General features: G+C 45.1%; 2 protein-coding genes and 1 pseudogene across 3 annotated transcripts in view; 2 read left to right on the forward strand and 1 right to left on the reverse strand.

Annotated features, from left to right (window-relative positions):
- The window catches only part of LOC144328563 (interferon-inducible GTPase 5-like), a 110,601-nt gene that overhangs the window by 42,559 nt on the left and 40,083 nt on the right, over positions 1–27,959 (forward strand). The window lies entirely within an intron of this gene.
- Positions 9,524–27,959, forward strand: part of LOC144328542 (uncharacterized) — a 29,490-nt pseudogene continuing 11,054 nt past the window's right edge.
- Positions 12,451–18,054, reverse strand: LOC144328570 (interferon-inducible GTPase 5-like). The gene is made up of 2 exons (XM_077932551.1): positions 17,903–18,054; positions 12,451–14,462 (listed from the first exon to the last, which is right to left on the reverse strand). The coding sequence occupies exon 2, from the start codon at positions 14,444–14,446 to the stop codon at positions 13,286–13,288; it is 1,161 nt and encodes a 386-aa protein (XP_077788677.1). The 5' UTR covers positions 14,447–14,462; positions 17,903–18,054; the 3' UTR covers positions 12,451–13,285.

Raw genomic sequence — 27,959 nt, forward strand, 5'->3', positions numbered from 1 at the left:
CCATGTGGCAGGCCACACTCTGGACCTTGTTTTCTCAACTGGGCAAGAAGAGCGTGATCTGAAAGTGGGGCATTCTGACATCAGTCCCTTGTCCTGGTCAGATCACTTCCTGTTGAGATTTAGGCTTTCAGCACCTTTCCCCCTCTGTAGAGGTGGGGGACCTAATAGGATGGTCCACCCTCAGAGATGGCTCTGGGGGGCTTCCCATCCTGCCTTAGTACCAAAATAGACACGCGATAGGTGCGTTGGGTTCAGCTTAGGGCGACCACATTTAAGTTTCGTTTTCTCAGAAAACACCTGTTTGAGCAGAGCTGTGTGCTGGTCAAGCGGGGGTGTAATTTATGCTCCAAGATAACATAAAGCCATGACTACTTTCCCCTTTCCAAGATTAAGCAGGGTAAATAAATAATCAGCAAGAGAGGATTTATTGCTCTGTTGCTGAGCAATACATGATTGCACCAGTTTATTTATTTTTTGATCATATCTCAGAGTCCGAAAGACCCATAGTGTTAGCAGCATTCTGCCATAGGGAATTTATTAGCTTCAGTTGTTTCTGAACTCTTACTGCAGTACAGGGTGTCAAAAGATTTCAGATTAAAATTGCCACTGCTGGCACTCAGAGCGTGGGGCAAGAAATCCCCCCTGCAGACACTTCTCAGTTGGCTTTGCAGATGCAGCTGCTACCTGCCTGCCCCGTCTGCAAATAGACGGAGTCGGGGTGTATGTGTGGAAAGAGCTCCAGCTCCCAAGGCTGCAGGAAGCTGGAGGACCAACTGGGGGAAGGGAAGGCGAGTCTCTCTGTGTGAGGCTGTAGAAACCCTTGAAGGAACCCGTGCCTGGTGCGCCCCTGTATTATGTCCCCCTAAGGCTGAGGGTGTCAGATAAGACACAGGCTTTGCTGTCAGTCTAGGATCACTCTGAGGAGAGTTTGGTGTCCTTCCTGCCTGCCTGGTTTGCAAAGCCAGTGTGTCGTGCAGGCTCTAAACCCGCTCTGCACCCTGCAGAACGTTATAACTTTTCTAAAAAACAAACTATTTCTTCCTCATGTTCAATCTTGTAATTTGAATCTTGTAATAGTTCAGGCCCTACCCTTTGGAGAAGAAGAAAACAAGCTTATTCCTTCTTCCGTGTGACAACCCTTGAGATATTTGAAGATGGCTATCGTATCTCCTCTCAATCCAGCTCCTTCAAAGGTTCCTCATAAGGCTTGGTTCCCAGAACTTTGATCATCTTGGTCGCCCTCCTCTGAGAATGGAAAAGCATCATAAGGGATGTTATATTGGTTCACATGCTCAGACCTGTCAGGTTTCACTGTCAAGGTCCATGAACTGGCAATGTCCATGAACTCACAGATAGGCTGTGCCTTGTTGTAGCTGAAGATCAGCAGTGTTGGCCGTGTATCACTGGTTTTGATCTTGGAATGACATACATACTTCTGATGGTAGACCCCGAACAGAGACTGAAAACCCCCATGCAGTTTAAAATCACCAAGGTACTTTGAGCTTATCTCTGACAAAAGCCTAATAAACTGGTACAGGCACGTATTTCTTACTAAATGCTCTGCTGCTGATTATTTGCAACTTTTTATCCTGCATAAAAAGGGGAAGGGGAAAGTAGCTTTGGGTTTTTATTATATTGTAGCAGAAATTAGATGCTGTTTACAAGTTTTCCTCTCCCCCTCCCCTGCCCAGCACACAGCTCTGCTCAAACAGGTGCTTTCTGAGAAAACGAAAGCTAAATGAGTCGCTATAGGTACTCCTTCTTGTAAATCATTTGTAGCTTGAAGCTGTTTGTCCAGGCCTGACCATCTGGAGCAGGAGAAAGCAAGCTTGCACCGCCCTCCATATGGCAGCCCTTGAGATATCTGAAGATGGCTATCATATCTCAGAGTCCAAATGCCCCATAGTGACAGGCGAATTCTGCCACTGGGAGTTTTATTAGCACGAGCAGTTTCTGAACTCTTATCGCAATACACTGTGTACACACTGTGTACAATACACTCAGATTAAAATTGCCACTACTGGCACTGTGTACTGGATAGGAAAACATCCTGTTGCAGCCGCTTCTCAGCTGGCTTTGCAGATCCAGCTGCAGGGGGTGGGGAAGAGCAACAGCTCCCCAGGCTGCAGGAAGCTGGAGGGCAAGCTGGGGGAATGGAAGGCGAGCCTCTCTGCGTATGGCTGTAGAAACCCTGGAGTGTAGCTGCGCCATGATCCCTTGCATCATATCCTTCTCAGGTTGAGGATGGCGGATGAGACAAAGCCTTTGCTGTCCATCTAGGAACACTCTGTGGGGAGTTTGGTGTCCTGCCTGCCTGCCCGGTCTGCAAAGCCAGCTTCTTGCTCTAACGTCGCTCTGCACCCTGCAGAATGTTAGAACTTTTCTGAAAAAGAAACTATTTCCTCTAAGACGCCCTAAACTCCCACAGCTTTAAAGCCCTTCCAATTTATACAGCCTATCAATGTAACAATGCAAAAGTCGACAAGGAAGCCATCAAGGAATAATATTTCTATGCTGCCTTTCAGCTCTAAAAGGAGCCCCCCAATTAATTCTGTTACTTTCTTTGCTCACTTTCCCATATTTCAACCATTCCTGCTATGTATTCAGCAGTGAACAGTTGCTTGAAAGGACAACAATCAAATATACAGTGAGTAGAACCTTGGTTCTTGAACTTAATCCATTCTGGGTGTGTGCTCGCCTCCCAAAACCATTCAAAACCAAGGCGTGGCATCCGATTGATTGCAGGACCCTCTTACACTCAAGCAGAAGCCACGTCAGACATTTGGCTTCTGGAAAACGTTCACAAGCCGGAACACTTACTTCCGGGTTTGCAAAGTTCAGGAGCTGATTTGTTCGACAATTATGCCGTTTGGGAACCAAGGCACCCCTGTATATCAGAGTTTCTCTCTCCAGGAGAAACCCTCACCAGGACAGGAAGTCCAATTTATGTAGTTCGAAAGCTTCTCATCAAAGCATTGCAGCCATTTCAGGGGGTTTAGGCAGGAAAACTGAGAGGCAGATGAAGCTGTACAGGAATTTCAAGAGCATTTGTTGAAGCTATTTACTTAAGTCGTTGTAATAACTATAATGTTGCCTGCACCCCAATTTCTGTTCGGTAAGAGATTCCTGGGTTTTTTTTTAAAAAAATAATTTTTATTAACAGGCCAATCACATCACATTGTTCAAATCACATTGGTTCCAAATTATACAGCCAAATTTTAAATTTTTTTGGGGTACCCATATATCAAGCTCCGCACGAGTCCAAAATTCCGGATAAGTCCAGACATCACTTATTTTACTGCATTAATTAATCAGTTCTATCCAGCTCCCTCCGGATAGTCCTTTATTATTTTTCTTCATCTTGTTGTAGTCGTACATTCCTTTCTTTGCGATCTCTGATGATTCTCACAAGCAGACTGAAAGCTGGCTTCTCTGTGTGGGTTTTACAGTGGTGCCTCGCAAGACGAAAATAATCCGTTCCGCGAGTCTCTTCGTCTAGTGGTTTTTTTGTCTTGCGAAGCAACCCTATTAGCGTCTTAGTGGATTAGCGCTATTAGCGGTTTAGCGGATTAGCGGCTATTAAAGGCTTAGCGGCTAAAAGGCTATTAGCGGCTTAGCGGCTTAGAAAAAGGGGGGGGAGCAGGAAAAAATCGGAACACTCGCAAGATGTTTTCGTCTTGCAAAGCAAGCCCATAGGGAAATTCGTCTTGCGAAGCAGCTCAAAAACGGAAAACCCTTTCGTCTAGCGGGTTTTCCGTCTTGCGAGGCATTCGTCTTGCGGGGCACCACTGTATACTCTTCAAAAGCTATATCAGCCCAGGACAGCCTCTGTTTGACACCTCCGTAGACAAAATTAATCTTCAATTTGTCCTTTGTTTTTCCAGGCAAGCCAAATAAATCAAATAGATCAGGGGGCTCTGTCAGGTCAAACTTTCAATTCCGTACTCCTTCTCTTTCCGACTCCTGATTCTCCTCCCCCTTCTCTCTCTCTCCGGCAGCCTGTCTTGGCGAGACGCCATTTTTTAACTGCGTCATAAAAATTCCTCACCGTTCATCAATCTTCTCTCCTATTGTATTGCACCTCCCACACAGTTCTTAAAATCCTGCTTATGTTTCTTAAAAAACGCAACGATCTTGTTTCTTTCTGGGGTGGAGGGTTATTTTTGTCACATCATATAAAGAAGAAGAAAGAGTTTTTCCTCCACCCCCCCCCTCGTTCCAAACATACAGTCTCTTGGTGGTGACACATCAAAAGATTTACTTATCCTTCCATCGCTCTCGGTCGCAGAGATCCATTATTCAGCAGCCTTATCGTCGAGCTTTACTTGATATATGTGCTTCAACCTCATTTCCAATCATCTGTTTCCAATTATAATTCTGGACTGAAGCAACTAGCACACGCTAGTTGGAATCGGCTTCAGGAAGAGCTGACTTCACCGAGGGCTCGTGCCAAGTGTTCAGCGCCCCCATCTCTTGGATCAGGGAGTGCATTGTGAACACCACTGGCAAGACAGGGCCCCACCACATCCTGGTGGGGAGGGAAGGCTGCCTACTTCCCATAGCAGCCCCTAAACTACCTCGTGTGGGTCAGAGAGATGTTATTGTCGGCCATCTTCCAACGCGCCACCTAATGGCCCCCGAGATTCCTGGGGTTTCAGTGCTTACCCAGAATATGGTTTCCTTGTTATGCTCAATGTAGTTAAACATTAATGTGAGTAGTTTGAACTGGGCAACCGATGCAGCTGTGAGGGCGATCTGGTGCGACATCTGTCACCCCATTGATCGCCAGGTTTGATTCGGCTGATCTGGCTGGCTAGGCGGGTGTCCCCTTCCTCCCTCACCGCTCCATGTGCGTCCCTTCCAAAGCTGCGCGCTCGGTGGAAGAGGACGACCATCCCAGATAGAAGGAGTGTACCGTTCTTCGGTCAAGGGTATACGATAGCTGTGCTCCCCTGCTAGAACCTCCAAACAAGCTCAAGGTCCATTTGTAAAAAAATGATCAGAAGGGACCGTTTGATCAAAGGTATACAGGTCGGAGCTAAACAGTACAAATTGAAAGCTTTTGCAGATGACTTAGTATTGACGTTACAGGAGCCAGAATCTAGTACTAAAAGAGTATTAGAATTGATTCAGGAATTTGGTCATGTGGCAGGATTCAAGTTGAACAAAGGTGCTTGAGAAAAATTTAACATCGATTGAGAAAGAGAGGTTTCAGAAGGAGACAGGTTTAACATTGGTTAAGAAAGTAAAATACCTGGGGGTTAATATGACCACTAAGAACTTAAACCTATTTAAAGACAATTATGAGAAATGTTGGTCAGAAGTGAAAAAGGACTTAGAGATATGGTCAAATTTGAAGCTTTCCTTGTTAGGTCGATTTGCTGTCATAAAGATGAGTGTATTGCCAAGAATACACTCCGTATAGTTAAAGCCATGGTTTTCCCAGTAGTGATGTATGGAAGTGAGAGCTGGACCATAAAGAAGGCTGATCGCCGAAGAATTGATGCTTTTGAATTATGGTGCTGGAGGAGACTCTTGAGAGTCCCATGGACTGCAAGAAGATCAAACGCATCCATTCTTAAGGAAATCAGACCTGAGTGCTCACTGGAAGGACAGATCGGGAAGCTGAGGCTCCAGTACTTTGGCCACCTCATGAGAAGAGAAGACTCCCTGGAAAAGACCCTGATGTTGGGAAAGATGGAGGGCACAAGGAAAAGGGGACGACAGAGGATGAGATGGTTGGATAGTGTTCTCAAAGCTACAAACATGAGCCTGACCAAACTGCGGGAGGCGGTGGAAGACAGGAGTGCCTGGCGTGCTCTGGTCCATGGGGTCACGAAGAGTCGGACACGACTAAACGACTAAACAACAACAATTGCCAAGAATGTTATTTTTGTTTCAATCATTGCAAATCTTGGACAAAATGGACTGTTTCAAGAAGTGGCAGAGAGACATTTCTAGATTTGTCTGGCAGGGCAAGAAGCCCAGAATAAAATTTAAAATATTAACTGATGCAAAGGACAGAGGTGGATTTGCCCTGCCAGACCTTAAACTTTACTATGAATCAGCAGCATTTTGCTGGCTGAAAGAATGGCTGCTTCTTGAGAACACAGACATTTTGGATCTAGAAGGTTTTAATAATGTTTTTGGGTGGCACGCATATTTGTGGTATGACAAGGTTAAAGCACATAAAGCATTTAAAAACCATATTGTCAAAAGAGCATTGTTTAATGTTTGGACAAGATATAAAGACTTACTTGAAAACAAAACCCCAAGATGGCTATCACCGATGGAGGCGAAGGCTCAGAAAAAACTTAATATGGAGGCCAAATGGCCAAAATATTCAGAAAGAGACAGATTTAAATGTGGTTTAAAAAGTGAGATATCTAGGGGTAAACATGACAGCCAAGAACTTGAACCTATTTAAGAACAACTATGAAAAATGTTGGTCAGAAATTAAAAAGGATCTAGAAAGTTGGTCAAAATTGAAACTTTCCTTGTTGGGCCGAATTGCTGCTATAAAGATGAATGTATTGCCAAAAATGCTGTTCTTGTTTCAGACGCTACAGATTGTGGACAAGGTGGAGTGTTTCAGGAAGTGGCAGAGAGATATCTCTAAATTTGTCTGGCAGGGCAAAAAGCCCAGAATAAAATTTAAGATTTTAACTGATGCTAAAGAAAGAGGGGGGTTTGCCCTGCCGGACTTAAGGCTGTACTATGAATCAGCAGCTTTCTGCTGGATGAAAGACTGGCTGCTTCTTGAGAACACTGATGTTTTGGATTTGGAAGGATTTAACAATGCTTATGGATGGCATGCATATTTGTGGTACGACAAGGTTAAAACTCATAAGGCTTTCAAGAACCATATTGTCAGAAAAGCAGTGTTTAGTGTCTGGATGAAATATAAAGACTTATTAGAAAACAAGACCCCAAGGTGGTTGTCACCAATGGAAGCTAAGGCCCCGAAAAGACTCAATATGGAGGCCAAATGGCCGAAATATTGGGAAATATTAGAAAAGGATGGAGATACTTGGAGATTGCAGAGTTTGGAGAAACTAAAAGATAAAGTGCGAGATTGGTTACACTATGCTCAGATTAAAGAGGTTTTTAAATTGGACAAAAAGATAGGATTCCAGGTGGAAAAATCGAAATTAGAAACAGAACTGTTAGAACCTAAGACTAAGGTACTTTCAAAAATGTACAACTTGCTGTTAAAATGGAATACACAAGATGAAATGGTTAAATCAGCTATGATAAAATGGGCACAGGATATTGGGTACATTATGTTTGCTGACTGGGAAAAGTTATGGACCACCGGTGTGAAGTTCACGGCATGTAATGCCTTAAAAGAAAATATTATGAAAATGATATATAGGTGGTACATGACCCCAGTCGAGCTTGCAAAAATATATCATATGCCTGACAATAAATGTTGGAAGTGTAAAGAAATTGAAGGAACGTTCTTTCACCTCTGGTGGACTTGCCCTAGGGTTAAGGCCTTCTGGGAAATGATTTATAATGAGTTGAAAAAGGTATTTAAGTATACCTTCCCTAAGAAGCCAGAGGCCTTCCTTTTGGGTATTGTTGGCCAGAGGGTGTTAAAGAAGGACCGAACATTCGTTATGTATGCAACAACAGCAGCAAGGATACTTATCGCAAAACATTGGAAGACCCAAGATTTGCCCACGCTGGAAGAATGGCAGATGCAACTGATAGACTACATGGAATTGGCAGAAATGACTGGCAGAATCCGAGACCTGGGAGAAGAAGTTATGGAAGAGGACTGGAAGAAATTTAAGGACTATTTACAAAAACACTGTAAACTGTATGAGTGCTAAGAAGGATGCAGGACTGAAAACAACATGGCACTAGCAAGCTGTCTGAAAGGATTATGAGAATAGGTGAAACTTGAGAAAAAAAAGATAAACTTTGGATTAATATTGTGTCTAACTTAAGAACTTATGTCATTGACAAAAATATTTAAAGCTAGGGACATAATATCGGGAAAGTACAAAATAAGATTTGAAACAAGGTGATAATTTGCTGTTTAAAACATTATAATTGGGAACGCAGGAACGAGAGATGTGAGGAAGTCCAAAAATTCAAGAAAGTTTGGTTATTAACTAATTGATTTTGATGTTGTATACTATTTCTTTTCTTTTTCTTTATTGTGTCTAAACTTTTTTACCTTTTTCTGTCTTTCTTTCTTTATTGTACTTTGGTGATGGTTTTATATGTGTTTGGTGATGATAACTGCTTAAAATCTTTAATAAATATTTTATATATAAAAAAAACAAATGGCCAAAATATTGGGAAATTTTGGAACAAGAAGGAGACAAATTGAAATTGCAGAGTTTTGAGAAATTAAAAGATAAAGTGCGAGACTGGCTTCATTACTATCAGATAATGGAGGCATATAATTTGGATAAGAAAATTGGCTCCCAGGTGGAAAAATCAAAATTAGAAACAGAACTGTTAGAACCTAAAACTAAGATTTTGTCAAAGATGTATAACTTGCTGTTGAAATGGAATACTCAGGATGAAACGGTCAAATCTGCTATGATTAAATGGGCACAAGATGTTGGACATAACATTATGTTTGCTGACTGGGAGCAGCTGTGGACCACAGGTATGAAATTTACGGCATGTAATGCCTTAAGAGAGAATATTATGAAAATGATATACAGGTGGTACATGACACCAGTCAAGCTAGCAAAAATCTATCATTTGCCCGATAATAAATGTTGGAAATGTAAAGAAACTGAAGGTACATTCTTTCCCCTTTGGTGGACGTGCCCAAGGATTAAGGCTTTCTGGGAGATGATCTATAATGAAATGAAAAAGGAATTTAAAAATACCTTCCTGAAGAAACCAGAGGCCTTTCTCCTGGGCATTGTCAGCCAATTGGTGCCAGAGAAGAATAGAATTTTCTTTATGTATGCCACAACAGCAGCAAGAATACTCATCGCAAAGTATTGGAAGACACAAGATCTACCCACCTTGGAAGATTGGCAGATGAATGTGATGGACTATATGGGACTGGCAGAAATGACTGGCAGAATCCGAGACCAGGGAGAAGAGTCGGTGGAAGAAGATTGGAAAAAGTTTAAAGATTATTTACAGAAATATTGTAAAATTAATGAATGTTAGAATGATGTTGGATAGAAACTAAGTGGTCTTTAGCTGTAATGCTATAAGGGAATATGAGAAAATGGTTATTAATAGGTAAAAATTTAATGTTATAATATTTTGAAATTGAAGATTAAGATGAATGAAGAGGGGAGGGATTTGCTGAATTAACAATTTGAACTGGAATACAGAAAAGGGAGGCGTGAGGAGGTCCGGGAAATAAGCAAATGAAAAATATGTGACAGAAAGACTGAATTGTTTTTAACTATTTTTTTTGTGTTTTTCTTTTTATTTTGTAATCTCTTGAAAATTTTAATAAATATCTTATAAAAAAAAAAGGAGTTAGATGCAGAAGGCATTAACTGCTGCAATATTTCTGTTCTTGTTTAGGTGTGATAAATCTCAGAGAAGAGCAGCCATGGCTTGGAAGAGCAGCAAACAAGGCACATTAGCTCAAATGAAGCAGCCATCTGGCAAACGTACCCTTGATATCGCCATCGTAGGGGACTCAGGTGTCAGCAAATCATCCCTGGTCAATGCCCTGCGAAATATGGCAGACGATGAGGGTGGTGCAGCTGCGGTCGATGTGATGAAAGGTACTAGGGAACCAACGGGGTACTTGTACCCCCAATATCCAGATGTAACCCTTTGGGATCTACCAGCTGAAGCCAAACTTTATTCAATTACACATCTTCAACTCAATATGAAAGCAAACATGTTTAATGTTTCTTTTTTCTGTGCTATTGTGGCTGTACCCTTATAGAAGGATGCAGAGACCATACCTGCCCTCACCTTCCTCTTAATAGCAGTATTGTGGGGAGAAGGATTCTCATCAGAATCATGGGATGGGGAGGGAAAGTTTCAAACTCTCCTTGGCCTGCAAATCCCTTCTGGGCTGTTGAGTGGACTGGGGAAGCGCTGAGAGTGCAGAAAAGGAGGCTGGACAGCAGAAGGTAACAGTTAGAAATCGTAGAATTCGAGCATGCATTTCCCCCCTGAACAAAGCAAAACTGTCGCACTGCCCACTCTCCTCTCCCCCTTTTACTTCAAAAATGCTTTCCTGACACTAATGCAGCAGCCCCTCTATTCTCCCTTGGTTTGAGGGTCATCTCTCAAAGGGAGACATTCTGGGTTAGGTGGCCGGGGAGAGTCGCCTGCATCACAGGGGCTAGAAATTGTTTTAAAACATAGTTAAAAGTTCGAGATTCATAAAGTTAAGGACTTGCAACCACTTTGAACTTTTTGTTATGGCATTCTTTAAAACATGAGTCTCGCTTCTTCGTTCAGTCTGAGGATAGTAGAGCCTACAGACAATCTAGGCTATGAGGGATTTTGTGAGCTTGGGTTTTGCATGTGTGGTTTTGCTGTTTTGGTTAAAACACACTGGAACATAATGGTCATGGCCCACTGCAGCAGCTCAGGAAGATGCATGGCTGGTGGTTGACACTTTATTGGCAAGAGAAACACTGACAGCAGCTCCCACAGGGCGACTTCTTCTGCATGGAAGCCACTGCTGCTCATTCCTCTTCAAGCCCCTCCTGGTTCTCAGAGATGGCAGAGCAGGGGAAGGCAGGGAGTCAACTGGCCCATCCCTTGCCTGAACAGTTTCTTCTTCCTCCACCGCATCCTGCCCTAACTCTTCTTCTTGTTCCTCCCCCTGGTCTGGCTCCCATAAACCAGTGGCTCCCTTTCCTGGGTCAGCCTCCTGGCCCCCTGTCTCCACCACATTCACAATCCCTGACATCTATTCTCTGAGGAAGAATCAACCCAAGACGTTTTGTTGCCTGAGGTGGACAAGATGGCCGCTGCCCCTCCCTCCATTCCATGGGCAGAAACCAACTGGATCAGCCACTGAATGACTTCAGAACACGGGCAATGGAGCCCTGACCTCTCCTCACATGAGGGAAATGGCCTTAGGGGACTTAGGCAGACTGTTTCCAAAGGGGTAGCCATGTCAGTTTGTTGAAGCAAAAACAGCAAAGGCAGACCCTCCAAGTATCCGTATTTCCCAGGGATGTCCCTGATTTAGAGAAGCCGCCCTGGTTTCTGATTTAATCCTGGAATGTTCCGCTTTTCCCCAGGATGTCCTTATTTTAATTGGAGAAATGTTGGAGGGTATGGAGTTATCTGGCCCCTGAGCTGCCTGAAGGCAATCTTGTATGGGGAAGTTATTTAAATGTTTAATGTTTTATTGTGTCTTTATATTTGTTGGTAGCTGCCCAGAGTGGCCAGCTAGCCAGCATGGCCAATGAAGCCCAAAACATCTGGAAGCATCAGTTTGAGGTAGGCTGTAGGGATCTTCCAGATGTCCTTTTTATTGAGCATTCATATTTGAGCTCATACTGGGGTGATTATACGTGATCCCACTTTCAATACCCTTTGCATCTGCAAATGTTTTGGGATGGTCATACTGCTTCGTTTGCAATAGGCATGGGTCCATAGTTTCATGCTAAAGCCAGTGTGGTTTAGTGGTTAAGAGCGATAGACTCGTAATCTGGGGAACTGGGTGCTGCTGAGTGACCTTGGGCCAGTCACACATCTCTGAAGTCTCTCAGCCCCACTCACCTCACAGAGTGTTTGTTGCGGGGGAGGAAGGGAAAGGATAATGTTAGCCACTTTGAGACTCCTTCGGGTAGTGATAAAGAGGGATATCAAATCCAAACTCCTCCTCCTCCTCCTCCTCCTCCTCTTCTTCTTCTTCTGCAAATTTTCGTAGCACAAATGTTGATGGGTGTGTATGTTGCCCACTTTTGTCACACTACAGAGCAAGAGTGACCTTCCAGATGGCAATAATAACCGAGTGACATTGGGGAAGTGTTGCAGAACTATTAATAGAGTGGAATGGTATCTGAATGGCCCACTATAAACCACCCACTCACGCATGATTACTGTGTCGATGACATGTTGTCTCAAGGCAAATCTAAAAAAATGTAGTATAAATACTGACTACTAGGAAACACTGGCCTGCGAGCGCTCCAGTTGGAGAACAGCCTTTACCAAAGGTGTCATGGGCTTTGAAGACACTCGAACTCAGGACACAAGGGAGAAACGTGCTAAGAGGAAAGCACACTTGGCAAATCCACACCGTGATTAACTCCCGCCCGGAAACCAATGTCCCCACTGCGGAAGGCCGTGTGTATCCAGAAGTGGCCTCCACGGTCATTTACGGACTCACTGTTAAAACCATGTTTATGGAAGGCAACCTTACTCAGCCCAGAGTGATTGCCAAAGAAGGAGGGGGGTCTAGATAATTCACAATATTTCTCATTTATGAGACTTTCATGGAAAACTGAAAGCTGATTAATAAGGGTGGCCAGGAGATTAATTTAACCAATTAGTTTATTTCATGAAAACTTATACAGCACTTGATTCTAATAAAACCTCAAAGCGGTTTGCAAAGAGATGAAACAATAAAACCAGGAAACAATTACAGTTGTGCTTTAAGATATGCAAGAGTTTAAATACTAGAACAGATTAAAATTACCTCAACTTCCTATTTCACAAATGTGGAGGCTCCTGTCTAGCTGAATGCCCTCCTTCAGTTTGAGTGTGTATGAGGGAAAGAACATTGTGAAATAGATGTTGCATGGGACTTGTGATACAGAGCTAACTCTTGTTCTTAAAGAAAAATAGCAAATGCAGCATATATATATATATATAGAGAGAGAGAGAGAGAGAGAGAGAGAGAGAGAGAGGAGGAGAGAAAGTGAATGCTGCAGCCTCCATAAATTCTAACTTGAGACCATCCTTGCAAGCAGGTTCACATAGGTCACTAGTTTTTTCTAGTCTGACATCATATACAGAGCAATTCATTAGTGGACTGAAAGAAGTATGAATAGGGAAGTTATCCCAAAGTCTATTTATCCCAAAGTCTCCTTTCAGTATTGGTCTTAATTCTTAGACATTGGATAGAGATACTAATGTTAAAAAGTAACTGAAAGGGTATTATGCTAGCATTCAGATTGTTTAACTTAGGGTTTTTTTAAAAAAAAATGAGAAGCCTAAGATTTATGGAATTTTTACAATAAAAAACCTGATCATCTGACTATTATTATTTTAATGTTTTTTGGTGGGGTTTTTTTAAAAAAATGGAAACGTATAATTCACCAGATACTATATATCAAGCACTTAGTCATCATGGCACATCTGCTTGCTACTAAATGGACTTTTTTCCCTCTGCCTCAAGAGCTTTGGACAAAACCCTCTTGGTGTCATCAGCAGCACCCGATATGCATTTCTGCAGCATGAAGTAGGTGCGAGGAAGCGAAATCCCAACGGACAGAAGGCAGCCAAAGATGGGGAAATGCTCCCAGCGGTGGTATTCATAAGCCATCACTGAGAGTCCCACCAAGTCTGGCAGCACCCATAAAATGGCAGAGAACATTCCCAGGGACTGCATTGCTGCTTTAAGGGCTGTGCTTTTCTTTCCAACACGCTGGGCCAGAGCTGCAAGGGATGGAGTGTCCAGGCCAAAGTCTAGGAAGCACCAGGAGCGGAACTTACTAAACAGAAATATGGGAAGAAGGAAGGGAACTGGGCTTCCAAGAGCGACCAGCAAAACAAGCCATTTGGTCCAAATCTTCTCCTTCACAGTGGTTTTCTTTTTCTCTACTAAGATAGGCAGGCAGATGCTAGGGAAGCGCAGCAGGAAGGCTTGCCTCTTCAGCCGCAGGAGATCGTTCTTCAGCGTTTCCTGCAGGAGGGGGAAGTCAAAGCGGTCGGCTTCCCAGTTGGAGACGATGAAGACTTGTGGGTCCCTCACTCCTTCTCTTACCAAGCACTCTTTGCAGTCCTCCTGGATGTGCAAGAGGACCTTCTTCTCACTGTAGTCAGATGGCCGTTGCCTCCTGGCGGCCGACAGGTCCAGGTCTGCTTTGGTGCGCACAAAGTAGAAGCTCTTGCCCATATCTTGGATCTCACGGACCAGGTCAGAATGGATGGAGCGGAAGCGCTGGGAGCCGACGATGACGAAGAAATCAAAGTGATTCAAATCGACTTTCTTCTCAAATTTGTCCTCTCCAAAAGTTGCCGTTCCCCTTCCAGGGTGGTCCCAAAGGATCACTTGGGGAAGTGTTGGGTGTGGGTAATCCTTGACTTGCACTGTCGTCATCTGTATGCCAGTCGCAGCGGCACGCGGGTCATCGGCACGAAGACCCAGCATGGCATTGATGAAGGAGGACTTCCCGGAGCCGGGCTCTCCTACTACGGCAATGTGGAGCGGAGTGCTGTTGAAAAAGGGCAGTGGTTTTGCCAGCACATGCGACACAGCGCATGCCAATTGGCCCTGAGAATTGGCTACCTCAAAGTCTTCCACCATTGTGGATCTCGGTGCACTGCAGAGAAAGGAAGCAGGAAAATGTTAAGCAACCGGCCTAATTAGAAGCATTCATTTAAGAGTGGCATGCCCTCTGTAAAATTTCCAGCGTCTGCAATATCATTATCATTTGCCAAGCAACAAAGCTTTACAGGTAGAATGTATGAATCATAGAAGGGACATAGAAGGGACATCAGGAGCTGGAGTTGTTGAGACAGCATCTTAAAAAGCAGAGACATCACCTTGCCAACAAAGGTCCGTATAGTTAAAGCTATGGTTTTCCCAGTAGTAATGTATGGAAGTAAGAGCTGGACCATAAAGAAAGCTGATTGCCGAAGAATTGATGCTTTTGAATTATGGTGCTGGAGGAAACACTTCAGAGTCCCATGAACCGCAAGAAGATCAAACCTCTCCATTCTTAAGGAAATCAGCCCTGAGTGCTCACTGGAAGGACAGATCCTGAAGCTGTGGCTCCAATACTTTGACCACCTCATGAGAAGAGAAGACTCCCTGGAAAAGACCCTGATGCTGGGAAAGATGGAGGGCACAAGGAGAAGGGGACGACAGAGGACGAGATGGTTGGACAGCGTTCTCGAAGCTACAAACATGAGTCTGACCAAACTGCGGGAGGCAGTGGAAGACAGGAGTGCCTGGCATACTCTGGTCCATGCGGTCACGAAGAGTCGGAAAGGACCAAACGACTAAACAACAACAAAATACCCGTTGTCAATGACGTTAACTCTTTACTCAAAGAAAACCAAACAGCGCAGGCCGAGTGAACACAGCAACTCTTCCCAGTATCTCTTGCCCCAATGCAGCTGTTGAAAGGACTGTAGGTCCCCACATCCCCTGCTCTCTAAGGCTCCTTCTTCCCCAGCAACCTGAATTTCTTTTGTCTTGTCTCTCATTGCTCTGCCCTCTTCATTCCTCTTCATGTTCTGGCAGACCAGGGGGGACGGAAACTGGTTACACCACAAGGGGGAGATTCCCTGTCTCTACTCTGTCTCTTGGCCCCCTTCCAGTTCTGCCTCTGATTCTGGACCGCTCTCTGCCACAGACTCTTCCTGCTCACTAAACCCTGTTGCCTCTTCATTTTCCGACATCTCCTCCTCCTCCTCCCAGTCTGCTCTCTCTTCTCCCTCTGACCACTCATCTCCATCCCACCCCCAATCCCTTGGCTCTGAGACTTCTTCCCCTGGGGGCTCACTTGGGGGTTCCTCAACTGCTGCCTCCCCCCACTACTCTACATTTAGCCAGCCCAGGACACAGGAGCAGAGCCCAAGAGCCCTGAATTTAGAGAGGGACATGAGGAAGGGGACTCTCAGCATTTTAAGAAACTGCACTTCCTGATTTTTAATTTTTTTTTTTTTTAGGTTGGGGAGGGAGGCTGTGCCCATTACAATGATGATTAAACCTTACATGTTTTTAGAAAGATGCAACGCAGAGTTATCAGTCTGAAGGGGCAGAAGAGGAGGTTGGGGCAGTTTTATTTAAGTATGTTTTAAGAGCGCATCCTACCTTTAGACACTGTATGTAAATTCTGCCCCTGCTTGTCATTTAAGTCAGAGGTTTTCAACCTTTTTGTGTTCACAGCTCCTTTGATCAAGTACCTTCTTTCTGCAGCATCCCTGTGGGGCTCAGGAGCCCAGCTATGTCACCCCTTGCCTGCAGAGCCGGCAGCTTCTCACCCTTTTTCAAACAACCCCCCTCCTTGCTAAGTCTTCCCTCAGCCTCCTCTCTCCTTTCCTTGGTTGTCCTCTGGGCAGCTGCTGATGCCACCCCTGGTCTCTGAGTTGCCCTTCCTGCCCTCAATAGAGGTGCCTCCTCACACTGCCCCACAGGGACCTGGGACTTGTCTGTCCATTCTCAGCAGCAAGGGCTGGTGGTCTGGCTGGCTGGGCTCCTTTGCCCACTTGCCTGCATACTCCGAGGCCCCGTTTCAGCTCCTGGAAACCAGCACCCCCTGGCCAGCCCCAGAGGCACACTCACCTGGGGAGCTTGTAACCAGGGCTGCTGCAACAAACAGCTGTGCAAACCTTTCAGAGGCAGAGACACCAGAGGGCATCAGAGGAGGGAGGGAATGAAAGAGGGACAGAGGCCAGTGTTGCCCACGGCACCCCTGACCACCATCCAAGGCACCCCAGGGTACCATGCCACACTGGTTGAAAACCACTGATTTAAGTAATTAATAACCAGATACACCTTATGTGTCTAAATTCTCCACCCACCCTCCCCTCCCCCAAGCTGTACATTACAATGGTACCAGATTGTAACGCAAGGCACACTTTCGTCAATGGGGCCTCCCCCCCCCCAACTGTTTGTAATTCAAAAAAAAAAGGACACACACTTCTGGGTTTGACATGGTTGTAATCCAAAACGGTGGCAAACCAAGGTACCACTGTATCAGCTTTCCAAGGAAATGGTTTATCTCCTCAGATTTCCAAAAGAATGGTTTCTCTTCTCCCTGCTCCTTTTCCCCAACCTGTGGAAGGACCAGACACAAATTCCTTGCCTCTCGACCCCTCACAAACCTTTATTCCTCCCTTCTCTCTCCCCTCCGAAGACGTCACCTGGAGGGCTGCTGAGATTTTGTGTTGGTGTTGCTGAGAGAGGAACGGGTTGGGGGGGCAAGGGAGGGTGTTGTGAGCTCTCTCTCTCTCTTTCTCTCTCTCTCTCTGTGTGTGTGTGAGTGTGTGTGTGTGTGTGTGTGTGAGAGAGAGAGAGAGAGAGAGAGAGAGAGAGCTCTGAGACCAGAAAGTTATCATTGTGGAACAAATCAGTATGATATGGTTTGTATGTCTGTGTATTGTTTTACAACTGAATTACATTTTAAAAAAACTGTCAAGTCAAATCAAAATGTCATTTTCTTTCCTGAAACCTTTTATCAAGAAATAATAAATTTAATACTGGATTTTCTGTGAAATAATTCATTACAAGGGGAAGTGCGTGAGGAATTGAATGGGAGGAAGGGGGGTTGGAGGAGAGAGGGAAAGAAGAGCTAATTTGTCCCTGGCTAGGGGGCGCAATCTGGACGGTTCTGCCAGGGGCGCCAGATCACCTAGCTAAGGCTCTGCCTGCTTCCCCCCTCCACTCTGCCAAACCCCAAAAAGTTAAAGAGGCAGGAGGCGAGAGGAGCTGGAGGAGAGCAGCCTTGTAGCAGCTGTAGAGGGAGATGCTGAATGAACACGCATCACAGCTCGAAAGGGAGACCCGCGTTGATTTCAGAGCAGTTACATACAACTCTTAGAGTAGCACCAGCTCTGCTTGCTCCCTGGTGATGGCATGTTATTTATTCCCTTCTCCAACATCATTATTCATATGAGTAAAAATAAACGATTCTGCCCGCCCCCCCCCCGCCTAGCTATGAGCTCAGAGTCTCCTTTAACGCAGACACGCTCAGAAAAAGAAAAGGAAAAAAAAAGACACGAAAATCATCAGAGCCCCAGGAGAACTGCTCACCTCCTTACCTGCTGCCAGCCCGGATTTTTTGCAGCAAAGCTCAGTTCCCTCTTCGGAGACTTTGCTTGCTGGTCTCTTAGCCTTTTCTCCGTACAACTCTCTTTCTCTCTCTCGCTTTTATTCCCTCTCCCGCCCGGTCGTCGCACTAAAAAAAGCAAAGAAGAAAGCGAAAGTACGAGCGAAGACGAGATTGCAACGCATAGCCAAAGCCGCAGTTCCCGCTAGAGGGAGCTCCAAGCAGCCTGAATGAGAAACTGAGAGAAACTGAAAATAATAAATATGACCACTTCCCGCAGATCTCCCCCTATGCTGAAAGAAATACTTGCTGGCATTCCCCCTTCTACACAAATGTTAATGGGGCAGGAGTCCCTGTCCCCTTTTTCAACTCATCTCCCCCTCATCTCTAAAATCTGCTCTGGAAAGTTGCTCCCAGCTGGGAAGGTGTGCAAGTCATTCGCTTGGGTGAGGAGAAAACATGATGCAGACAGTGATGTTGAAACTGGAAGCTCCTCATATCCTTCAGAAGAAGGAAATCGACAAGCTGGAACTTGTACAGAGGAGGGCGACCAATCAAAGCTTTGGAAACCAAGCCTTATGAGGAACGGTTGAAGGAGCCGGGTAAGTTTAGCCTGGAAAAGAGGAGCTTGAGAGGAGATACGATAGCCATCTTCAAATATCTCAAGGGTTGTCACATGGAAGAGGGAATAAGCTTGTTTTCTTCTGCTCCGGAGGGTAGGGTTTCAATTGGCTTCAAATTACAAAATTGCACATGAGGAAGAAATAGTTTATTTTTTAGAAAACTTCTAATATTCTGCAGGCTTTAGAGCCCGCATGACAAGCTGGCTTTGCAAACCAGGCAGGCAGGAAGGACCCCAAACTCTCCTCAGAGTGATCCTAGACTGACAGCAAAGCCTGTGTCTTATCTGACACCCTCAGCCTTAGGGGACATAATACAGGGGGGGGGGGCACTGGGCACAGGTTCCTTCAAGGGTTTCCGCAGCCTCACGCAGAGAGACTTGCCTTCCCTTCCCCCAGATGGTCCTCCAGCTTCCTGCAGCCTGGGGAGCTGGAGCTCTTCGCCACCCCCGCCCTCCGACTTTGTTGCTGATTATTTATTTATCCTGCTTAATCTTAGAAAGGGGAAGGGAGCTGCAGCTTTTTGTTATCTTGGAGCAGAAATTACATCCTGTTTCCAAGTTTTCCTCTCCCCCACGCTTGACCAGCACACAGTTCTGCTCAAACAGGTGATTTCTGAGAAAAGGAGACCTAAATGAGTTCGCCCTAGTTCCTCCTCCTTGTAAATAATTTCTTGGACTGTGCTGGGTCATGACAGAGAGCAAAAGGAAGCAGAAATTTCTCCAGCCTGAAAGCAGAGGAGGAGAATGCAAAGGAAGTTTCCCCCAACAGTCCAAAGAACGAATTTGTTTGGAGTCTTTGTATCATGTCATCCCATTTCTCCTGAGTTTTGATGCAGTATGATCCCCACATGACTGGCCCCAAAGGGCAGAAAAACTGAAGCATATGGGGTGGTGTGGGGTAAAAGCAGGAGCCCTATGCCTAGGATACCACAGTTATGGCTTCCCCCAAAGAATTCTAGGTAGTTAGTTAAGGGTGCTGAGAGTTGTTCGGAGGCCCCTATTCCCTTCACAGAAGTACAATTCTCAAAAGTGATTTAGCAGCCTCTTTACTGAGGTAGACACCATGTTTCCTTCCTTCCTTGCCTGGGCACCATTTTTGCGTGCAGAGCAGAGCCGCGATGGGTGAAAGAGGGAGAGGAGCTGGGGAGCATGAGAATGACTTGTGCACAGTTATAGATGCCAGCTCCCAGGGGCCGAGATACTGAAGTATTGGAGGGGGGCTGCTCCCCACAAGGTGATGGACATCGCCATTCAAATGGGGTTCGTGCGCCACATCTTGTGATCTATGAGGTGAGGCAGGGCTTACCTGCCTCCCCCCATATTTTAAGTTGGCACCCAGCACACAGTCCTGTTACCTCTGCTGCTTGGCTCCCTCTCCATCCCCAAGCCCTGCTACAAGGGAAAGGGCAATGCCCATCAACTTTTTTCAAAGGGGGCGCCCTCAAATACGATATTTGGAGGGCAAACACATGTAGACTCCTAACTCTGTGGTTAAAGTGGTTATCAGAGGCTGTCACAGGGGGAGGGGCCTGCTCTGAAGCATGCTGGGCAAGTGCAAACCCCATGAGACCCCCCCCCAGCTTCGCGCCGGGATCGGAAGGGTGGCGCAGAGCTGCAGGAAGCCCGGGAAAGCCTGCATTCGCCCCATAGGACGCACACACATTTCCCCTTCATTTTTGGAGGGGGAAAAGTGCGTCCTATAGGGCAAAAAATACGGTATATTACTTTGTCTGTTTATTTGTGTTGGCAGCCAGTGGGGGAACATTTCAACCTCCAAGGCTTTAAGGCTGTAAGGCTTTGCAGAAAAGTTGCATTCTGAGGAGGGCTAAACTCATTCCACAAATAAGAGCTGGTGTTGCTGACTCCCAGCTTGATGCATAGCCAATGCATAGCCATCTCTTAGTGCAGCTGCTAGTAGCTGTCAGTGTAGCCCCCTCCAACACCTGGAAAAACTTGGATTTTTATCTCAGCAGCTGGTAAAATCGCACATGGACTATAACAATCTCAAAAACAATTGGCTAGTGCTTGGAATGAACAAGTTCAATGTGCACGGAATTACTTTGAAAAACATCTGAACTACATGTGAAAGTAGTTCCCATAATTGCTGGGCAAACTGAACATGAATTAAGTTGATGTTGGGGCAAAATGAAGAATGATTTCTGGCTCATCTTCAAGTTCATTGCCACTTTCTAAATGCTTTAGAGTATTTCTACAAAACAAATTTGCCAAGGATAATTTGGATGAGCTTGAAGTGAACTGAACATAAAGAAAATTGCTGCTGTTGCTGCTTGTGTGAGTGTTGGGAGGACCGCTCCCTTTTCTGCCAACTCCATCCGGCCTAGGGGGCGGGGCCTGAGCAGCTACTGGCAGCAATGGACAAAATGGTTTTAAATGTTTTAATCGCTTTTAATTTGCAGCACCTTAAATGGTGGTTGTTGTTTTTTATAATATTATATTATCTCATTATTTTATTTTTGCTTGGGGTGGGATAAGCATTTAGTCAGCGCTATTGTTTCTTGCTTCGTTTTGTTTTGTTTTGTTTTGTTGTTATTATTATTATTATTATTATTATTATTATTATTATTATTATTATGTTAAGTTATTATATAGTTTGTATTTTGCTTTTTAAGGGGAAGGGTCATGGCTGCCTTGGAGTAGGCCTCAGCCAATAGATTGGCTGGGCAGGTTCCACGGGGGGGGGGGGGGATGTATTGGGACACCCGATCTCAGTAATCACGGGCAGGAGGAAGAGTTATGTTAAGACCAAACCATGTCATTACCGAGGAGGCAGGTTTAGTTGTTGTTTGAGGACTATCCCTGCCTCCAGGTCTGGTCCTGACTGGAAGGATACTGGAATCAGCAAGGGAAACCCACATGACCTGAAAGTGTTGCTGTGCAATGCCAGGTCAATGATGAATAAAACCACTGCCACCCACGACCTGATTTTGGATGGAGGATTTGACCTGGCATGTGTGACAGAGACCTGGTTGGATGAAGCAGATGGGCCTGTCCTTGCCGCTGCCAGGTTTCTCTTATGCACAGCAACCCAGGTCATGTGGGCGGGGAGGGGGGGTTGCAGTGATTTTTAGGAAGTCATTAGTCTGCACCAGGCGTCCTATTGGGAAGACCCAGTTTTCTGAGTGCATGTTCTGGAAGTTGGGCAATAGGGGCAGTACAGGATTCCTACTGGTGTACCAACCTCCCCGCTGCACCAAGGATTCCCTGCCCAAGCTGCTCCAGGTCGTGGCGGATATGCTCCTGGAGACACCTAGCTTGGTCGTCCTAGGGGATTTTAACATCCATGCCGACACGACCTTACAAGGGGCTGCTCGGGACTTCATGGAAAGCATGGCCTCCATGGGGCTGTCCCTGAATAAGTCTGGCCCAACTCATAGCCGCGGACATGCCTTAGACTTGGTGTTTACCTCTACGGATGTTGGTGATCTGACACTAACTAAAAGCGAAACGAAAGAAGTGCCATGGTCAGATCACTTCCTGGTGCAACTGGACTTCTCCACAACCCTTCCCCTCTGCAGGGAGGTGGGACCGATTCGGATGGTCCGCCCCCGCCACTTAATGGATCCAATTGGCTTCCAGAGAGTGGTAGGGGATGTTTTATCCCAAGTTGATGGCCTTTCAGCTGATTCCCTGGTAGCACGCTGGAATGCGGAGTTAACCAGGGCTATTGACTGTCTGGCTCCGAAGCGCCCTCTCCGATTGCATGGAGCCCAGACAGCCCCGTGGTTTCCCCCGGAGCTGAGGGTGATGAAACAATCATTGAGACGGCTAGAGCGCCGGTGGCGGAAAACTCATTCTGAATCAGACCGGACACGGGCTAGAGCTCAATGTCAAGCCTACCAAGTGGCAATGGCGACAGCGAAGAGGGCCTTCTTCGCGCCTCCATTGCATCTGCAGAAAACAGCAGCAGGAGACTTTTTCAGGTGGTTCGCAATCTATCGGAACCACCTGTACCACTGGGGCCTGGTAGGGACCCCAAGATCTCCTGCAATGCTTTTGCAAAGTTTTTTTGCAGATAAAATCGCTCAGATTCAGAAGGAGGTAGACTCCACCGTGGGAGCAGGGCCAGGGTGGGAGAGTGCTAGAGTTCTGTCTGGTCCTGTTACACGGGATCACTTCCAATCTGTTACCTCTGAGGATGTGGACAGGCTGCTTGGACAAGTGAAACCGACCACCTGTCTCCTTGATCCTTGCCCATCCTGGCTAATAAAAGCAAGCCTGGAAGGGCTGGGCGATGGGCTTCGTGGGGTGGTGAATGCTTCCCTCTGTGAGGGAGCCTTCCCAGACCCGCTGAAAGAGGCGGTCATTAAACCGCTTCTTAAAAAAACATCTTTAGACCCGGCCAATTTGGCCAACTATCGCCCAGTCTCAAATCTACCATTCTTGGGCAAGGTGATTGAGCGGGTGGTTGCTGAACAACTCCAAGCACGCCTGGAGGAAACGGACCATTTGGATCCCTTCCAATCAGGATTCAGGCCTCATCACAGGACGGAAACTGCCTTGGTCGCACTGGTTGATGATCTCCGGCGGGCTAGGGACAAAGGTGAGAGCTGTTTCCTAGTTCTGCTGGATCTCTCAGCGGCCTTTGACACCATCGACCATAACATCCTTCTGGACCGTCTAGAGGGGCTGGGAGCTGGGGGCACTATCATACAGTTGTTCCGCTCCTTCCTCCTGGGCCGTGTCCAGAAAGTGGTGGGGGGGATGAGTGTTCAGACCCCTGGGCTCTCACTTGTGGGGTGCCTCAGGGTTCTGTCCTCTCCCCCATGCTTTTTAATATCTATATGAAGCCGCTGGGAGAGATCATCAGGGGGTTTGGACTGGGTGTTCATCAGTATGCAGATGACACCCAGCTCTACCTCTCCTTTAAATCAGAACCAGTGAAGACAGTGAAGGTCCTGTGTGAGTGCCTGGAGGCGGTTGGAGGATGGATGGCGGCTAACAGATTGAGGTTGAATCCTGACAAGACAGAAGTACTGTTTTGGGGGGACAGGGAGCGGGTTGGTGTGGGGGATTCCCTGGTAACTGGGCCCCTGAAGGACCAGGTGCGCAGCCTGGGAGTCATTTTGGACTCACAGCTGTCCATGGAGGCGCAGGTTAATTCTGTGTCCAGGGCAGCTGTATACCATCTCCACCTGGTACGCAGGCTAAGACCCTACCTGCCCGCGAACTGTCTCGCCAGAGTGGTGCATGCTCTAGTTATCTCACGCTTGGACTACTGCAACGCACTCTACGTGGGGCTACCTTTGAAGGTGACCCGGAAACTGCAATTAATCCAGAATGCGGCAGCTAGACTGGTGACTGGGAGTGGCCGCCAGGACCACATAACACCGGTTCTGAGAGATCTGCATTGGCTCCCAGTACGTTTCCGAGCACGATTCAAAGTGTTGGTGCTGACCTTTAAAGCCCTAAACGGCCTCGGTCCAGTATACCTGAAGGAGCATCTCCACCCCCATCATTCAGCCCGGACACTGAGATCCAGCACCGAGGGCCTTCTGGCGGTTCCCTCATTGCGAGAAGTGAGGCTACAGGGAACCAGACAGAGGGCCTTCTCGGTAGTGACATCCGCCCTGTGGAACGCCCTCCCATCAGATGTCAAAGAGATAAATAATTACCTGACATTCAGAAGAGATCTTAAGGCAGCCCTGTTCAGGGAAGTTTTTAATATGTAATGCTGTACTGTTTTTAACACTTGATTGGGGGCCGCGCAGAGTGGCTGGGGAAACTCAGCCAGATGGGCGGGAAATAAATAAGAAATTATTATTATTATTATTATTATTATTATTATTATTATTATTATTATTATTAACTGGTTTGTTTCATAACGGGATGAACATGAATGGGAATTAGTTCTTTTACAGACATGTTGAACTTGAACTAGTTCCAAGCTCTGATATGGACAGAGACCTGATTTGAAGTCTTGTTTCTTCTGATGATGTCGTCTCTGGTTTCTTTGTTTTCTCAAAAACCAAGAAACAAAAAATTGGAAAATATCCCTCAAAAACAAAACAAAAACAAAGAAAGAATAAGAAGCACCGATCTGGAGTTATTTGTGAAGGAGGACACCCAAAACTCCCTCTCCTCCAACTCTGCTGAAGATGAACCAATCTTTCTCTGTTTCATAGCATCCTAAAATACAAGGAAATTTGTGGGTATGTGTATGCTTATTTCCAGAGAAAAAACCCTCCCCAAAGGCTCAGGCTTCCCCTACCCACCCACCCAGCTGGTGAAGTAAAGAGAAGATTAATCATTACAGCAAGGAGGCTGAGAGAAAACAGGCTTGTGGTTCAGTTTAGGACACCTAAATTTGGACTGTAGCCTATAGATTTCCCATGCCTGGATTAAATGATTTTTTAAAACAAAAATTAGAACAGTTGGGGGAAATAATTGCAGTAGGGAGGATTCAGAAAAAACCATTTCTTATAATTTTAATATTTATTATTTCATTGAGATTAAGTAAATAAGGGAAAAGGAAAGAATAGAAATCAAAAGAAAGGAGGCAGAGAATACATTAAAACATTTTTAAAAGCAGCAATAACAAAATAACCATAAAATATACTAAAGGCTACAAAACTACATAGTATGTTTTTGCATGGATAAGCATGTCTCGCAGGATCCCACCCAAGACGATATCTGTGTTAGATCTTGTTTAATTTCAACTGCTTCAGATTTTGATATCTCCTCATTAAGATCAGTAACTTTTTGATCCAGGGCTGTAATTTTAAGATTCACCTTTGTTAATTTATCCTTCAGACATTAATTCTGCATCACAATTTACTTAAGCCTATCAGCAACAGAACTCTCTGAAGCCATTTCTCTTCTCTTCTTTTCTCCATTCTTTATGTTTTGCTGCTGCAAATTTGCTGCATGTCGAGAGGGAGACATCCCTCGTTTTAACACTGACAGGTAGGAGATAAGAAACCTCTAAACTGGATAAAAATTGCCCAGGCAGGCTACTGATTAAGTGTTGTTACAATAGGGCTGCCTTATGTCTCGGATTCCTCTGTTGGAAGTAGTGTCCAGGCAGAATTCTTGAAAATTGGTAAAAATCCTTTCCATAATTCATAATATTTTCTCATTACGTTACTTTACACTATTATCATCTTGTCTTATAAAAACAACCTTAAAGCTTAAAACTTAAATCTTTTTTGCCGCTTCTCATAACCATTACCTTTTTGCCAAATTCTTTAGACATTTTTACAAGAGCCAAGTAATTTCATCTCAACATTTTCCCAAAATTCATAGAACATTTCTAGTAGTAATAATATACAAAGATACAATAAAATAAAAGCAATCCAATCTTCTTCCAGCGTCCCCTCCCCCCGGGTCCCGGGATTGTCAGTCTTTTTTTTGTCCCATTAGTCGGACACATTAACCTGGTGCTCTTATATCCGAGGCCTTTAAATCTCTTCCATGTCCCTTTCACAGCTCTTCTTCATATTTTCCTTTCACTCGCGGGAACTCCAGCTTCATAGTGTTTTTGACCCTTTTCAGCAAATCAACCCTTTTCTCACAGTCCAGACTAAGCTCCATGTGATGTTTAAAAACATATTTCAAATTCCCTCCAAAATTGAAAGTCTCAACAACTCCAAACCTCTGCTGGCCCATTACCAGACTCAGAAAGTCCAACCATCCCTGCAAAGGGGGGTCAGTCCAACCCCCCATTTCCAGTTCAATCCAAACTTTATCTTTCCAAATCTGTTTTTTTCCAAGTTCATTTATAAGATCCAAAGGCTCATTTTCCTGCTGGGCCAAAAGTCCCTCCATCCCTGGAATCCCAGATTCAGCAAGGTCCTCTTCTTTCAGTTGTTCTGTCATGGCACGCTCCTGTTTTGGTTCCTCGGTGGGCTCCATATGATTTCCCACTACCTGTTCAAAGGCTCTGGCCGCATTAGTCATACAGTCCATCTTCTGATTTAACTGATCCAATAGGGCACTTATTTTACAGAAAGCACCCAACAGTGCTTCTGAAGGCATTGTCCTGCAAGGTCACAGAGTTCTTTCCCACAGTTGTAATCAATAACAGCCGCAAGTTCCCAGGATTTAGTTACAATTTCATAGTTCCCCTCTAGGGGGAAAAACTTCAGATTGTCCTTTTCCTTGGGAACAATAGCAACAGAGTTTCTTCTTTAATATATTTTGTCCATATTTGTTCTTTTGAAAGACGAAAGGAAACAATGGAATCACAATATTTCCCTCCTTTTAACTATCTGTCAAAACATTTGTTTCTGGTCAATGAGCTTCAATCATCAAATCTGACACCCCGCTCCAGGGTCAGGACAGTGGAAAATTACTTTAACTTTATTTCCGCAGGTTTAAACAACTCAGTAAACGTCCCCCTTCTTCTTCTGCTTCCGAAGGGGGATTCCACAATTTTAAATGATGAGAGACGATCCTTTAAAAGTGATTTTTAAGGCTCTAGTTTACGTTGTCTTTGCTTTATTGTAGCTACAAGAAAACGGAAGGGTGACTTCCTGTTTAGCCCTTTCCGTTTCAGTACCGAATTAGGGTAAATTTTTGAGTCCAAGTTCCTTTTATTTTGCCAATTCTTGTTTAAAATCCAGGTATTTAGTGTTCCAGTACTCACAGTTAGTTATTTTCAATGCCAAATTGTCCCAGGAAAAAGGCAGCGCTCTCCGGCAACGGCTGTGTGGCTTCGCTCCACAGAAAAAGCAGTCAACTCACAGCACAGAGCCACTTCCCCCTCTTCACAAATTGACCTTCTTTAGGTATTCCTTTGCACTAAAATTATTTGTTCCAATTCCTGGTAGATCCCAAATTTTGACTTTGGGGAATGTGGGGCATGTATATTCTTGTGGCACCATTGTTGTTTCTGTCATCCCAGTCGGAGCTGCACCCTTTTCATCATCTTCCATTCCTCGCAGAGCATTGACAAAAGATGATTTCCCGGCACCTGCTCTTCCTGTGATGGCAATTTCCAATGTGATGTTATTTAATAAATTTGACTGCTCTTTAGCTTCAGCTGAAACAGCTTCAAATGTTTTTTTCTCCAAAGCAGCCTTCACTTCAGCAAGGTCTTTTGTTAAGGTTTCTATTATCACGGCAGGATCCATGACAGGGATTTCTCGTGGCTCAGTTTATCTGAGAAGAAGAAAACTCTAATAGTTAAATGATATCTTTCCACACAACTTTCTGGTCATCTTTACAATCCGTGGTTTATATGGGAAAATCAATTTACTTAGGGCATGTCTCTGAGACCAGTGGGTTGTTTGAGCAGCAATTGGTAGTATTTCAATCAATCTCTCAGAAATCTGTATGTGCATGCATTCACACATAACCCTTAAAATATGTTTATGTGAGATGTAGAACTTTTTTGAACTCAAATTGTTAATTCCTCTAGAGTAGGCATGGTCAAACTTGGCCCTCCAGCTGTTTTGGGA

Source organism: Podarcis muralis, chromosome 7, assembly GCF_964188315.1.
Source record: "Podarcis muralis chromosome 7, rPodMur119.hap1.1, whole genome shotgun sequence".
NCBI lineage: Eukaryota > Metazoa > Chordata > Lepidosauria > Squamata > Lacertidae > Podarcis > Podarcis muralis.